The sequence below is a fragment of the Mesoplodon densirostris genome, chromosome 11 (genome assembly GCF_025265405.1).
Source record: "Mesoplodon densirostris isolate mMesDen1 chromosome 11, mMesDen1 primary haplotype, whole genome shotgun sequence".
NCBI classification, from domain to species: domain Eukaryota; kingdom Metazoa; phylum Chordata; class Mammalia; order Artiodactyla; family Ziphiidae; genus Mesoplodon; species Mesoplodon densirostris.
The window spans coordinates 60,370,486-60,384,743 of record NC_082671.1 but is presented as its reverse complement, the minus strand read 5'-3'; the positions used below and the strand labels follow the sequence as shown (position 1 = coordinate 60,384,743).

The 14,258-nt window shown below is 58.9% G+C and overlaps 2 protein-coding genes across 3 annotated transcripts; one reads left to right on the top strand and one right to left on the bottom strand.

Annotated features, from left to right (window-relative positions):
* Positions 1-3,160: 3,160 nt before the first annotated feature.
* On the bottom strand, positions 3,161-4,597 carry CIMAP1B (ciliary microtubule associated protein 1B). Of its 2 annotated transcripts, none has more exons than XM_060113664.1 (6): positions 4,489-4,597; positions 4,192-4,395; positions 3,823-3,927; positions 3,616-3,737; positions 3,360-3,524; positions 3,161-3,241 (listed from the first exon to the last, which is right to left on the bottom strand). In XM_060113664.1, the coding sequence occupies exons 1-6, from the start codon at positions 4,595-4,597 to the stop codon at positions 3,161-3,163; spliced, it is 786 nt and encodes a 261-aa protein (XP_059969647.1). The 2 variants fall into 2 exon arrangements, with proteins under 2 accessions (XP_059969647.1, XP_059969648.1); XM_060113665.1 differs by having other exon boundaries at positions 3,384-3,524.
* Positions 4,598-10,066: 5,469 nt separating this feature from the next.
* KLHDC7B (kelch domain containing 7B) lies at positions 10,067-13,630 on the top strand. Its single transcript, XM_060114201.1, has one exon. It carries the CDS (start codon positions 10,067-10,069, stop codon positions 13,628-13,630), a length of 3,564 nt encoding a protein of 1,187 aa, XP_059970184.1.
* The last annotated feature ends 628 nt before the right edge of the window (positions 13,631-14,258 follow it).

The window sequence follows — 14,258 nt, the reverse complement described above, 5'->3', positions numbered from 1 at the left end:
GAGCGGGTGCCCCTTTCCCTGTCCCCTCACCGAGCCTGGTGATGGGTGACCGGGTCCGCAGGCCCGGTGGCCCTAGGCCGTCCAAGCACAGCAGCGCTTCCTCCACTCCAAAGCGTGGCCTACGGCGGGGTTGTCCCTGGCGGTCAGAGCGGCTGCCCCATGCCAACCTGCGGAGACACGGTTCAGCGTGGACCCACCCCGCGTCTCGCGTGCAAACTCCAGCCCCTGATGCACCCTTGGTTGCCAGTTCCCCTGGAGTGAGGGGGCGGGGGAGACGTGAAGCGGCAGTGTGCCTGACTTCAGAGCTGGGGGTCAGGAAGACCTTGTACCCGGCCTGGGCGGGAGGGCAGTGAGGGTTTCCCCAGACCCGAGGCCAGGTCAGCCTTGCTCGGATAAGGTCACTGGGTTGGAGTTGAAGAAGTTGGGGGGGGGGGGAACCTGCCAGCGGTGAGGCCGGTCCCGGCAGAAGCAGGGTGAGACAGGGCTGCTGAGGTACTTAAGAACCAAGGCTGCCGGAGTTTTGAACGGGAGGTTGGGGCCACATAAGGAGATCCACGCCGACAGACATGCCACAGCCACATGAGGACCCCTATGGAGAGGCCACACAGGCTCCAGGTGCTCCGGGGCCTGTGCCTGGCTGGGAAGGACTGCGGCCTCTCTGAACTTCCTGCCTACCATCAGAGCAGACAGGCTGTCCGCTGCCTTCTTACTGAGGACGAAGGCTGTGTGGGGGAGGCTAAGGTGATGAAGATCCTGCAGCTTCCTGTGAGATGCAGGGGATGCTGACTTTCGGGTCAGTCATGAGGGGTCAGGGACCCTGAGCATGGAAGGTCAAGTCCCCTATGTGATGGGATGACCGGTGCATCAGTCAGGTCACCTTCTTGAGTGGGTGGTCAAGCATCCTGTGATGTGGGACACTGACCCTGGGTTTGGGTCAGATCACCTGTGGTTGTGTGTGTTCATAGGTCCGGGGTCTTTAACATGCAGGAGGTGGACCCCGGAGTCTGGGGTCAGGTCAACACATCATGAGTGGCAGGCTGTCGACAGTGGCCATCACATCTCTTGCTTCATGCAGGATTCCGTCTGCAGGAACAAGCTTCCTGCTCTGACCCACAATACAGTGGCCCACTTGCCCTGGCAGCCCTTGCATCTGGCCAACCTCCCCTGCATCAGGACTCCCAGTGACCCTCAGTGGCCTCTGATCAGTGATCGCATCACTGACCCTGACCAAGGACTCATCAGCAACCTTGACAAATGTCCAAAATAATGACCAGTGACGTGAACAATTCTGATAAGTCCTCACTAATGACCCATCAAAGATATGGATCAGTGTCCTATGGCCCATTAATGATTGATCAGAAGCCCATCAGTTCTTTTGACCAAGTCCCTATTAATGACTCCAATCAAATTTCCGTTGATGATCTTGACCAAAGTCCAATGACCCATAAATAACTGATCAGTATCCTCCCCAATGATCCTTCAGAGATTCTGGCCAATGTTTCTATCAATAACCCAGATCAATGACCAATCAGTGGCCGGCCTGTACACGCTCTGGGCTCTGGGTGACAGTGAATCCATGAATAGACTCCAGTTTACCCAAAGTGCCCCACCACGTCCCCCAGACCACGTCTGCTGACTATTGGTACATGCTAGGCAAGGATGCTGTTCACCTGCACAGTCACCTCCCCACCCCGACATTTTTCCTCACCTTCCTTGGTTAGGACTCAGCTGGAGTTAAGTATTTACTGAGCAGTGTAGTGGGTGTCCAGCTGGAGAGGGAGTGGAAAATAAATTGTCCTTGTTTGGGATGGGGGGTGTCAATTGGGGGAGGAGGCTGGTGCCTACTGCTGGGGGTACAAGTGTGGGGGATGGAGGGAGAGCAGTACACAGCTCTTCCCTTGGGAACCGAAGGGGAAGGGGCAGCTGGATAATTTGGTCCTGTTATTGGGGGCTGACGGGAAGGGAGATCCAAGTTCTGTCCTGGGGCTGAGAAGCCTGGGTCCTGCCTTTGGGGGCTCTGTCTGGGTCAGGCGTGAGGTTAGGAGCTACCTGTGGCTGCTGGCCTTTTTGAGGTCAGCGGTTCTGGTCTGGAGAGGAGGTGCCTTCTAACCTTGCAGCCACAGGCAGCCAGGGCAGGTGCCAGGACTCTGCCTCAGGGCATGTTTGTCCCCAAGGTATTGGCACCAGGCTTGCGGCCACTCCAGCTGCTGCCCAGACTTGGCCAGGGCCGCGGTCTCCTCCAGATTCATGCTTCGCCAGATGGCCAAGAGCATGGCCCCTCGGCATGGGTAAGGTGGTGTAGACAGCACAAAGGGGGCGTTCCCACAGCAATGGGTTATCCTCAGTGTCAGTGACAGTGGTGGGGCGCTGTGGCACCCCTGGGGGCAGGCAGTCTCTGGGCCTGACCTCTGGGTCGGGGTCAGGGGCAGCCGGCCGTCCTCACGCACGGATGTGTGCGCCCTGCGCGTCCGGTCCAGCACAGCGCGCACGAAGCCTCTGATGTACCCTTGCTTCAGGCGGATCAACCCCGGCAGCTGCTTGTGCTCTGGCTCCCGCCCGGGGAGAGATCAGCAGGTGCGACAGGGGTAGGTGGGGCCGCCACCACTCCGGGCTGCGACGTACATCTGGAACCTGTCGCCGCCCTGTGTCCGTGTCACTGAGGCCAAGTGCCCTTGTCCCGACCCCGTTCTCGTTTCTCTCCCGTGTCCGCCCCTCAGTCCCGTGTCTGTGTCGCCCGTGTGCATGTCTCCGTGTCTGGCTCTCACGTCTCGGTCTCACAACTTGATCCGGGGCCGTACCTGTCCTGCACAGCGGCGCTCGCCGGTCCTTTTCGGATCCCAACCGGTTGCCGTCCCGTCTTGCGGGAGGCCACAGGGTGGGAACAGTGGGACTGCGCGCCTGGCCGGAGCCGCGGAGGGGCGGGGCCTCCCGACAGGCAGGGTTTTAGGCCAATCGCCGCCTCGGAGGGGCAGGACGACCCGGCTCACTTCAGTCCTGGCCAATCGCGAGGGCCTGCGGGGGCTTGAGAAGTCCGGGACTTCGCGGGCCCGCCCACCTGTCCGTTTTGCCCGCCCGCCTCGCCGCAAGTACAGAGAGGCCGACAGGCTGCTGGCTCCAGAGGTTTTAAGAAACATTCGTGGGGCCGCGCCCACACGGCTGGTCAGTCATCCACGTCGATCACCATCGGGGCCAGGTAGTCCGAGTGCCGGATCCCGAAGCTCCAGCCGCGAGGCTTCCGGTGCTGCGGACCCAGGAGACGTCGCTGGCCTGGCGCGGCCGGCCGGCCCAGGGCTCCCGGGTCCCAACCTCACACCTCAGCCCCTCGATCCAGACCCGGACCCCTTTACCCCGCCTCTGACCCTTGACCCTGAACTGCAGAGCACCTGGTCCACGTTGTAGGCTGCAGGCCCGGGATTCAGGCTGTTGCCTTGGGGGAGCGAAGTCCGCCCCAGCATCGAGAACTGGGGGGCCCGGGGCTTGTAGATACCAGGGCTCACCACATGGTAGGCGCAGGGCCCGGGGGTCTGCGGGAGGGCGGGAGGGGCGCTGTGTCCGGCTTCTCGGACCGTCGACCGCTGACCCCTCGCCTCGCGGTGCGGGCAGCCCCTTCCCCACCTTACTGAGGTCCTCCCAGAAGCTGCCCACCGCGCTGCGGCCGTAGATGGAGTAAATCGGGGCCGAGACTTTACCGACGACGCGCGGGCCCAGAAGCGAGGGCACAGTGTAGGTCCCGGGGCCTGGGGGAGCCAGCAAGGGTGGGTCTTTGAGGACCGGCCGGTCTCCCCGCCGCAGCCAGTGTAGGGTGGGCCTTCCTGGGCTCACCTGGGGTCTGCGACTCCGCGCGGAGGCCCCAGTTTCGGGGAGCGATGGTGTGCCGAGGCGCGCTGGGGTACGCCACGTTCCCCGCTCGCTCTGGGAAGTACCTGCCTGCGGGGCGGACCGGGGTGTGGGCCGGAACTGCATTGGGGGCCTGGTGAGTGCCCAGGCTGGAGTCCAGGGATTAGGGGGAATTCGAACCACGATTTGTCAAAGCCCGGTGAGGCTTGGAGCTCTTTTGAGATCCGGAGATGGGGGGACCGAATTTGGAGTGTTAGGGTGCCCGAGGGGAACTAGGGCTCAGTGGGGGGTTCCCGAGTGGGCGTCCCTGGAGGCGGCTCGGCGTTGGGGAGGCCGGGATCCCAGGGTCCTGACCCGGTCCGGGAGTGAGGAAGGGCGCTGCGTGGCGCGGGCGGCCGAAGATGGAGTAGGCGGGGGCGCCGTCGCGGCCGCGCACGGTCATGCGAGCGGGCACCAGGTGACCTGGCCCGGGGCCGCGCGAAGTCTGCTGCGTGGGGAGGCGTGCGCCGAAGGTGAAGGCGGGGGCGCGGGGCCGCGATGGGTCGTGCAGGATGTAACCTGCGGGGCGCCCCAGCATCACCAGGGTTAGGGTTAGGGTTAGGGTTAGGGTTTGCCCCTGCCTGCCCGCCTCCCCCGGCCCGCCGCTGGTACCGGTGCTGGCTGGCAGCTTGTACTTGGGCCCCGGGCCGCTGTAGAGCGCTGCGATGGGGCCGCGGGGCCGGTGCGGCCGCCACGGGCCGACCCAAACTTCCGAGCCCATGGTACGGTGGGAGCGCTTGCTGCCGGCAACACCTGCGGACACAAGGTGGCGGCCCCGGCCCCTCCACCCTGACTCGCGAGGCCGCACTCCCTATCCCCTCCAGACGGGCCGGACTCCGGGGCGGGGCCCGCGCCTATCCCAAGTACCAGGGAAACAAACGGTAGCTTTCCCAGCTCCAGAGGGGCGCGGGGCAGGGACAGAGCTTCGAGGCCGTCTCTCGTCCCCCACCCCCAAAATGAGTTCAGTGGAGGTGTATGTGCGCGCTCCAAGTTTGGACTCAACCCTGCGGGAGAGGAACTCCCCGGGGTTCTGGAGAACTGGGATATTTTAGGGACATTGGGGGAGGATACCGAGGCGAGGGAGCGGCGTGGGGCACCTGGTGCTGGAAGGGGGCCCCCGAAGTTGATGCACTGACCTGCTCCCGTGTCTCCTGGCTGGGAAGGCAGGGTGGGGTGTCTGGATTTCTGCCCCTGCCCGGCCCAGCTCCCAGACCCCATTGTGTCCAGGTCGCGCCTCCAGGAAACCAGACGGACCGTCCCACCTGGCTCCGCCCCTCCCCTCCCCCGCCTCTCCTCCTTGGAGTCCATGGCAATGGTAGGCGTCCCGCAGGCTGTGCCACAGACCAGAACTCTGTCCTCACCCTTCCCCAGGCTTCAATACACCCATTCCAGAAATGGACAGATATGCAGACAAAAAACAAGTGCGAGAATAAAGAAATCAAGCTTAATTTAATTGTTATGTGTAGGGAGAGAACTTTGCATCTATTTAAACCCATGGAATATTTGCAGAAAATAATCATGTACTGGGCCACAAAAACGTCCATACAATTAGCAGATGTAAACTATTATATATAGGATGGATAAACAACAAGGTCCTACTTTAGAGCACAGGGAACTACATTCAATATCCTGTGATAAACCATAATGGAAAAGAATATGAAAAAAAGTGTCTATGTGTGTATAACTGAGTCACTGCTGCACAGCAGAGATTGAGACAACATTGTAACTCAACTCTACTTCAATTAAGAAAAAAACCCATACAAGTTGAATAAAGAGATATAATAGGACACATGATTGATCACAATTCAAAATAATTCTTAGCAAACAGTAAAATGTGTTTTTTTTAAATTTTATTTATTTTTTTATACAGCAGGTTCTTATTAGTCATCCATTTTATACACATCAGTGTATACATGTCAATCCCAATCTCCCGATTCATCCCACCACCACCCCACCGCACCGCCGCTTTCCCCCCTTGGTGTCCATACGTTTGTTCTCTACATCTGTGCCTCTATTTCTGCCCTGCAAACCGGTTCATCTGTACCATTTTTCTAGTTCCACATATATGCGTTAATATACGATATTTGATTTTCTCTTTCTGATTTACTTCACTATGTATGATAGTCTCTAGATTGATCCACGTCTCTACAAATGACCCAGTTTTGTTCCTTTTTATGGCTGAGTAATATTCCATTGTATATATGTACCACATCTTTATCCATTCGTCTGTTGATGAGCATTTAGGTTGCTTCCATGACCTGTCTATTGTAAATAGTGCTGCAGTGAACATTGGGGTGCATGTGTCTTTTTGAATTATGGTTTTCTCAGGGTATATGCCCAGTAGTGGGATTGCTGGGTCATATGGTAATTCTACTTTTAGTTTTTTAAGGAGCCTCCGTACTGTTCTCCATCGTGGCTGTACTAATTTACCTTCCCACCAACAGTGCAAGAGGGTTCCCTTTTCTCCACACCCTCTCCAGCATTTATTACTTGTAGACTTTTTGATGATGGCCATCCTGACCAGTGTCTGTTGCACTTCTATGCACTAACAACGAACTATCAGAAAGAGAAATTAAGGAAACAGTCCCATTTACCACTGCATCGAAGAGAATAAAATACCTAGGAATAAACCTCCCTAAGGAGGCAAAAGACTGTACTCTGAAAACTATAAGACACTGATGAAAGAAACTGAAGTTGACAGAAACAGACGGAAACATATACTGTGTTCTTGGATTGGAAGAATTAATATTGTTAAAATGACCACACTACCCAAGGCAATCTACAGATTCAATGCAATCCCTATCAAATTACCAATGGCATTTTTTTTTGCAGAACTAGAACAAAAAAAATTTTAATTTGTGTGGAAACACATGTTCTCTTCATCATTCCCATATTGTTGAATGCTTATGTGTTTTAATTTTTTCCATTATAAATCACATTGTATTGTCTTTTTAAAAAATTTTAAATTTATTTATGTATTTATGTATTTATGTGTTTATTTATTTATTTATTTATGGCTGCGTTGGGTCTTCGTTGCTAAGCCCGGGCTTTCTCTAGTTGCAGTGAGCGGGGGCTACTCTTCATTGCAGTGCGTGGGCTTCTCATTGCAGTGGCTTCTCTTGTTGCAGGGCACAGGCTTTAGGTGCATGGGCTTCAGTAGTTGCGGCATGTGGGCTCAGCAGTTGTGGCTCACGGGCTCTAGAGCGCAGGCTCAGTAGTTGTGGCTCACGGGCTTAGTTGCTCCGCGGCATGTGGAATCTTCCCGGACCAGGGATCGAACCCGTGTCCCCTGTGTTGGCAGGCAGATTCTCAACCACTGTGCCACCAGGGAAGCCCTGTTTGTCTTTTTTAAATAACTTTTTTCTGCATAAACCTTTCCCCACCTCAGATGGATTCCTTAAAAGGTATCCCCCGTTGGGTATAACTATATAACTATTAAATCTGAGATTTATATTTTCTAAGCCTTAAACATTATTCTAGATTTATTTATACATATATAAAAGTACATATGTACTTTTAACATAAACATGATTATATAATATTATATTCTTTGTTTTATATCATTTCTGATTATGAAATCTTTCTTCCAATAATAGAAAAACCCCACATGTAGTGGCGTCTGCAGCTCTCTATCACCTTATTTATATTAGCTGTCCATTTGTATTTAGCTCTCCATGTAGAATCATGTCTTCATCACACTAGGCTTTTCCTCCACCAAATGTTTCAGAAAGGCGCCATGGGAGCTAGCGTAGTTGGGGCTTGGTGACCAGTTAGTGGGGGTCTTCCTGTGGGTGCTGCAGTGGATCAGCTCATGTGGATGGATTTCCCCACCTGCCGGGCCCCCAGCTCCATTGGTCATGGTTGCTGGCAAGCAGGTGACTGCCTCCATTCCTGTTTTGCTTGTGTTGTCTCCGAAGAAACAGGATCTCTGGGTCCATAAGCCCAAGTCCCTCTATTCCTTGGAGGGACTGGGACAGGGGTCCTGCCTCAGCAGGCAACTGGAAATGGAGCTCTGAGGAGGCTGCTACAGGTCAGACTTTCCCGGGACCCATATTTTTGATCTTTATTTTGACTTCAATGGGAATCTGTGATATTTATGCCATCATAGCACAACCAGAACCATTACTTATGTTTCACAATTTCTGTGGGTGATCCTGTGTGCTTCTGAAGTTCTGTCACCTTTGCAGCAGTGCCACATTTTTACTCTCTATGGAAAGAGGGCAAAACTCCCACTATTTTGGGCGGTAACACGTCTCCAGTCACCTTCCCTGTAGGGAGCTGCTCCACGAAGGGCAGGGTTTGCCCTTGACAAAAAGGTGTTTCCTTTCCACAGAGGAGGGGACTAGACCCTTCCTTGGTCACCTGTGTGTCTCTAGGACCTGTCACGGTCCTCAGCACCTTGTGAAGTTGGTGTCCTAAGGTATCCCTAGTGGACACTTGTTCTCTGGCCACAGCCTGGTGCTCAGACCGACGACAGGGGTCTTCAGTTACTGGGTGGAGATGCGTGGTGGACACCACGTGGCCAATACAGAGGTGCAGAAAATGGTGTCATCTCCATCCTCTCAAGGTTGTTGGCCCCCAAACTTAACCAAGAGGCAGAGCCTGGGACCAGGACAGAGAAAAAGGGCGGCATCCAGGAAGCCCGCCACCAGCGTGAGGTCCACCTTAAGGCAGGGCCCCCTCCCATCCTTCCTCTTACTATCACTTGATATGCTCTAGGAGGGGGGAGGCTGGGAGGGGACAGGTGGGTGAGATACCTGAGGCTCAGCAGAACCCAGGCTGGGTGCCAGGGACATGCCTTGGCCATCTCGCTGCCTGAGTCAGGGAGAGTCCTCTGTCCCTGAAGAAGGAACAAGTACATGTCGTGGGGGCCTGCCTTTGTCCCAGGAGCTCCAGGCTCTTTTTCATGTCTGGGTCCCACATGGCACCTGTCCTGACACTTACTCCTCGGCCTAAGTGAGAAGCAGATGGAGGAGACAAGGCTTGTCCCCTGAGAAGCCAAGCGCTGCAGGGCACCTACACGCTGGCCTGTGAGGGGCCTGAGTCCTGGCGAGGAGGGAGGGGGTGGACGAGGGAAGGCTGAGGCCTGAGATGAGGCACCAGAAGTCAGACTGATAGAGCCCCGGGGCCAGAGGAGGGTTTGTGAAGTCTCCCAGGGCTGAGTGGTGGCGGGAGATGGAGCTGGCAGGGGCTCAGCGTTGTCCACTGCGTGAGAGTGGCGTGCGGCAGTCAAGATGGCCCAGAGGGAGGCCCGAGGGCTCTAGAAGGTTGTGATAAACCAGGCCAATAAAGAGGAAAACACAACTTTTGGATTTTCTTTACTTTGTTCACTCTATTAGTGATAGCTTAAAAATTCCTTTTGACAACCATCCCATCTCTGCTGAACTCAAGGTACGGAGAGTCCAGAAGCTGCTGGAGGAGGGGAAGGGAGAGTCGGCCTTGGCCCCCCCAAGCACCTGTGTGTCTGGGAGGGAGAAGCGCCAGCCTCTGCTTCACACCTGTGCACCTTCCTGGCAGCCCATCTGTGTGCTGGGCAGTGCTTAGGGTCAGGACCCCCACCCCCGTGGTCCCCCTCCTCAGGGAGACCCCCCCACCCTGGCCGAGAGTGGAATAGTCTTCTCCGGTTTCTGGTAATTTCATCAGGGCCTCATCGTGTTGCCGCAGCTACAGATAACATCTTCCTGTGGGTAACTCTTCCCCGCCAGAGCCCCCTGAGGCTGGCCCCGAGCTCAGAGGAGGGACGCGGGGGTGTGGGATGAATTTGGGGGTGTGAGGGTCTCTTAGGCAGAAGTGGGTCGGCTGGGATGCCAGAACAGTGCTGAGGAATGCTGCCATTTGCCATTGGAACCTATGGAAAAAGGGAAGGGGCAGGAGCTGGGCAGGGGCCTGGGGAGGCCCCTGAGCTCCTGGAGCTGCTGTGGGTTATGCTGTCTCCTGATACCTCCAACCAGGCCCTCCTAACAACACCCAAGCCCCGGTGCAGACACAGAGACCCACCCCTCCCAGGTTGGGCGGCGCACTGGCCCCAGCACAGGGCCACCTTAACTGGGCAGCCCTCTGGGCGGGGCACGTCACGGATGCCATCTGCACGACACCAGGTGGCACCCAGGCCTGAAGCAGGACCTGGTGTGCGCAGCACATAGCTCCCAGCTTGCTGCCCAGCTCCTCACGCTGGGTCTCCGCCCAGACCATGACCCAGGGCGTCTCGGAGGCTGACGGCCCCGGCTGGGGCTGGGACGGGGATGGGGACGAAGACTGGGATGGCGTCGTGCTGACCCTGCTGGCGCTGGCTGTGGTGGCTGCCACCGCGCTAGCTTTGCACTGGTTTGGCTCTGGGCAGGACCAGGAGGCGGCAGGTCCAGCATCCACAGCCTCTCGACCTTCACAGGTGGGAGGACCTGGGCCAGCCCTGCCCCCGAAATCCAAGGTTAGTGGTGGTGTCGAGGGACACAGCCCAGGGCAGGAGAAGCCATACCCTCCAGGACGTGGCCAGGGGAGTCCAGCTGCAGCAGGGGCCCAGGATCAGGAGCCCCCGCGAGGTGAAGGTCTGGCTGCTACAGCTACACCTCCACTCAAGACACCTGGTGAGGTGGCCAGCGGAGGGGCCTTGGGACAGCAGCATGGTAATGCCACTCCAGAAGCCCCCCGAGGAAAAGGAAGGGAGCCTCGCAGGCCAGGTGCTGCCCTCCTGGGTCAGAGCAAAGCAGAGGGGACATCTGCCCCCCTCCTGATACACTTCACCCCCCGGAGTCCTGGCGGAGAAGTGGAGGTGCAGGTAGAAGCAGGAGGCGTCCAAGCCAAGGCACCAGCTCACCAGGCCCTCGTCCACATGGTGGAACGGGACACCAGCCCCTGGCAGCAAGGTGTGGCGTCACCTGGCTCACTGGGGAGGGGCCCAGGCAGCCGCCGATGGCAGGTGGACCGCAGCTCAGGAGAGAGAACCTGCCGCTCCCCAAGGCTGGACCCCCTGTCCCTGGGCACTGTGGTGAGTGTGTGGGATTCTGTGGGTGCGGCCAGCAGCCTCCCCGCAGGCTCCCAGGGGCTCCCTTTGCCCCAGGAGCTGCCCCCATCGTACACCCTGAAGACTAGTCCCCCGACGGATGTCTCAGAGAGGGGGCGTGGGAAGAGCAGCCCCCAATCAGCCCCAGTCCTAGCTCTGGACTCAGGAGCCAAAGCTACTGAGAGCAGGGAGGCTGGGACCCTGGCCCCCAGGGAGTCTCAGAGGTCCCCAGCCTCCATGGAAGGTTGGCCCTGGGTGAGGAGGGAGGTCCTTGTCACCGGGAGCTTCAGCCAGGCCCCAGGCTCCATGGGCCTATCACAAGAGGGGCCACAGGGGGGACACCCACTCTTGTCCCAAGGGGAGGGGACCACAGAGGCCAGCACTGTGGGTGAGGCTGGGGCTCACGGCTCTGGAGACCACCCTTTCTTCAGTTCAGGCCCTGAAGGGACAAAGGAGCAAGGGGGCCACAGTGTTAGAGAAGGGGGAGGATCCCTGCAAGGCCAGGTGGCTAGTGGCTCTGACAGAGGGAAGCGAGCTGCAGAGGTTGGCAGCTGCATGCCCTCCCTGAGCCCCTCCCTCACATCCTCTCCACGCACCCCTAAACCCCTCCCGCCCACAGCACATCCCCATCCAGGTCTCTTACCTGCAGCTCCAACTCTTCTGAACTCCTCTCTGTCAATCTCTTTGCCCCCCAGAGTTGGCCAGGGTCCTGCTGAGGATGAAAATCTCAAAGCAGCGCCATGCCCTGCCCCAGGCCCATCCCCTGTCACAGCTGCAGCCCCTGCCCCTGTCACAGCTGCAGCCCCTGCCCCTGTTACAGCTGTAGCCCCTGGGCCTGCTAGTGGGTCAAGGCTTGCCTCTCAGAAGCCCAGTGTGGTTCTCTGCAAGGGCAGTCAGGAGGGGCAGTTCTCAACTAGCTGGGGAAACCTTATTTCGATGGTTCTTAGGAGTCACCCCTTCCCCAGGCCAGAGAGGCCCCAAGGGACAGTCCCAAGGGCAGCTCCGGAGAGCCCCAGAGAGCCCAGCACTTCCACACCCTCTGAGAACAGAGAGTCTGGCTCTTCCCCTGAAGAGGCTGTCCCCAGCCGTGAGGACAGGCATGGCTCGGCTGGACTGGTCACAGGGGCAGGCACAGGGGGCCTGGCTGAGGCTGGAGCTCGGCCACAGCAGGGCAGCACCGAGACCAACGAGGCTCCCACCGCAGGCCCTCCCTCAGGCCCAAGAGGGGAGAGGCTTGAGGAGAAACATCCAGACTCGCTGCCACCTGGAGCTGCAGAACCCAGGGCCCCCTCACGGCCACCGGAGCAGACCCAGCCTGGCTCTGCACCCTCCCCAGTTACAAGGCAGGACTCACAGCCTGTCCCCCGGCCACGGAAACGCAGCTTGTGCGAAATATCCCAGAGCTCTGAGCGTGAGGCCAGCCCAGCGGCCCCAGGGCAGCACCGAGGACAGGAGCCCGGGGAGGGGCCCAGCCCTGCAGGCAGCAGGCAGGTCCTCACTGAGAAACAGAAGGAGGCCCGAAAACTCATGGTGTTTCTGCAGAGGCCGGGGGGCTGGGGGGTGGTGGAGGGGCCCCAGAAGCCCATGTCCTCGGCGGCAGCAGCTCTGCAGCGATGGCTGGACCTGGGCAGCTGCCTGGAGGCACTGGCCTTTGCCCAGCAGCACGGGGACCACCGCCTGGCCCAGGAGACCTATGCCTGGATGAGTGACAATCTGCTACACGTGCTGGGAGACCCGAGCCTCTACCGGCAGCTGAGTGGGGCTGACCGGGAGCGCATCCTGAGCCTTCGGACCAGCCGGGGCCAGGCGGTGCTGGGGGTTCTCGTGCTGCCCAGCCTCTACCGGGTGAGCCGCTCAGGGCTCACAAGGGACCCTCGTGGGGTGGAAGAAACTCCCGCGGTGCGGCCCGCGCCCCCGCCTCCCCGCACGTACCTGCACGTGTTCCACCCCCGGGAGAACGCGTGGCGGCCCCTGACCCAGGTGCCCCAGGAGGCCCCGCTCCGGGGCTGCGGTCTCTGCACCCTGCACAACTACCTGTTCCTGGCGGGGGGCATCCGTGGATCCGGTGCCGAGGCTGTCTGCTCCAACGAGGTCTTCTGCTACAACCCTCTGACCAACATCTGGAGCCAGGTGCGGCCCATGCAGCAGGCGCGCGCCCAGCTCAAACTGGTGGCGCTGGACGGGCTACTCTACGCCATTGGGGGCGAGTGTCTGTACAGCATGGAGCGCTACGACCCGCGCACGGACGCCTGGACCTCCCGTGCGCCCCTCCCTGCAGGCACCTTCCCCGTGGCTCACGAAGCTGTGGCCTGCCGGGGGGACATTTATGTTACCGGCGGCCACCTCTTCTACCGCCTGCTCAGGTACAGCCCCGCGAAGGACGCGTGGGACGAGTGTCCCTACAGTGCCAGCCATCGGCGGTCCAGCGACATTGTGGCTCTGGGGGGCTTCCTGTACCGCTTCGACCTGCTGCGGGGCGTGGGCGCCGCGGTGATGCGCTACAACACCGTGACCAGCTCCTGGAGCCGGGCCGCCTCCCTGCCCCTGCCCGACCCCGCCCCGCTCCGCTGCGCCGTGCTGGGCAACACCATTTACTGCCTCAACCACCAGGTCACAGCCACCTTCACGGTCTCCGAGGGAACCGCCCAGTTCCAGGCCAAGGAGCTACAGCCTTTTCCCCCGGGGGCCAAAGGGGTCCTCTGCCCATTCATCCTGACGCTACCCCCCGTGGACCCGCTGCAGACTGCCCTCTGAGTGGCTGCTGGAACACCAGGGACTTCAGCACTGCTCTCCGGGGAGGCCCTGGGGCGGAGTCTGAGGGCAGGAGGGGCACAGGGAGGAGGCTGTGATCCAGAACTTTCTGCTGTTGTTCCCGGCACAACTTTCCTTTTCTGTTCTAATAAGCCTCCTGACTCCGCCTTCCACCTGCTCCCCTCCCCTAACCCTCTCCCCTCAGAGCCCAGGCTCCCCGCACCTGGGAGCTGGTCGCTGGGTGTCCCTAGCCTGGTATCCTACCTCCCACCACACCCAAGCTGCTTCCTTCCTCTAGTACTTAATTCCTTCTCTGGTTACCCAGCGCCTCTGCTGGCTCACCCACCCTCCTCCAGACAGAGATCCTCTCTCACAGCACCTCCCCACTGCCTGGGAATTACCTGCCCATGGGACTCCCTGGGCTCCGAGAGCCTGACATGTCCCTGGGCACCAGGACTTGGCCCACTGAGGCGCCTGGCAACCCCTGAGCCGAGGAAGGAGATGGCTGGGAACACATTCTGCTTCCTAGGGTCTGTCCCTGGGGTTCCAGGCCAGGCAAGGAGCCCTCAAGGGGGTGGAAAGGGGGACCAGGGAGCAAACAAGTCCCCAGGAAAACATCCTTGCCTCTGGG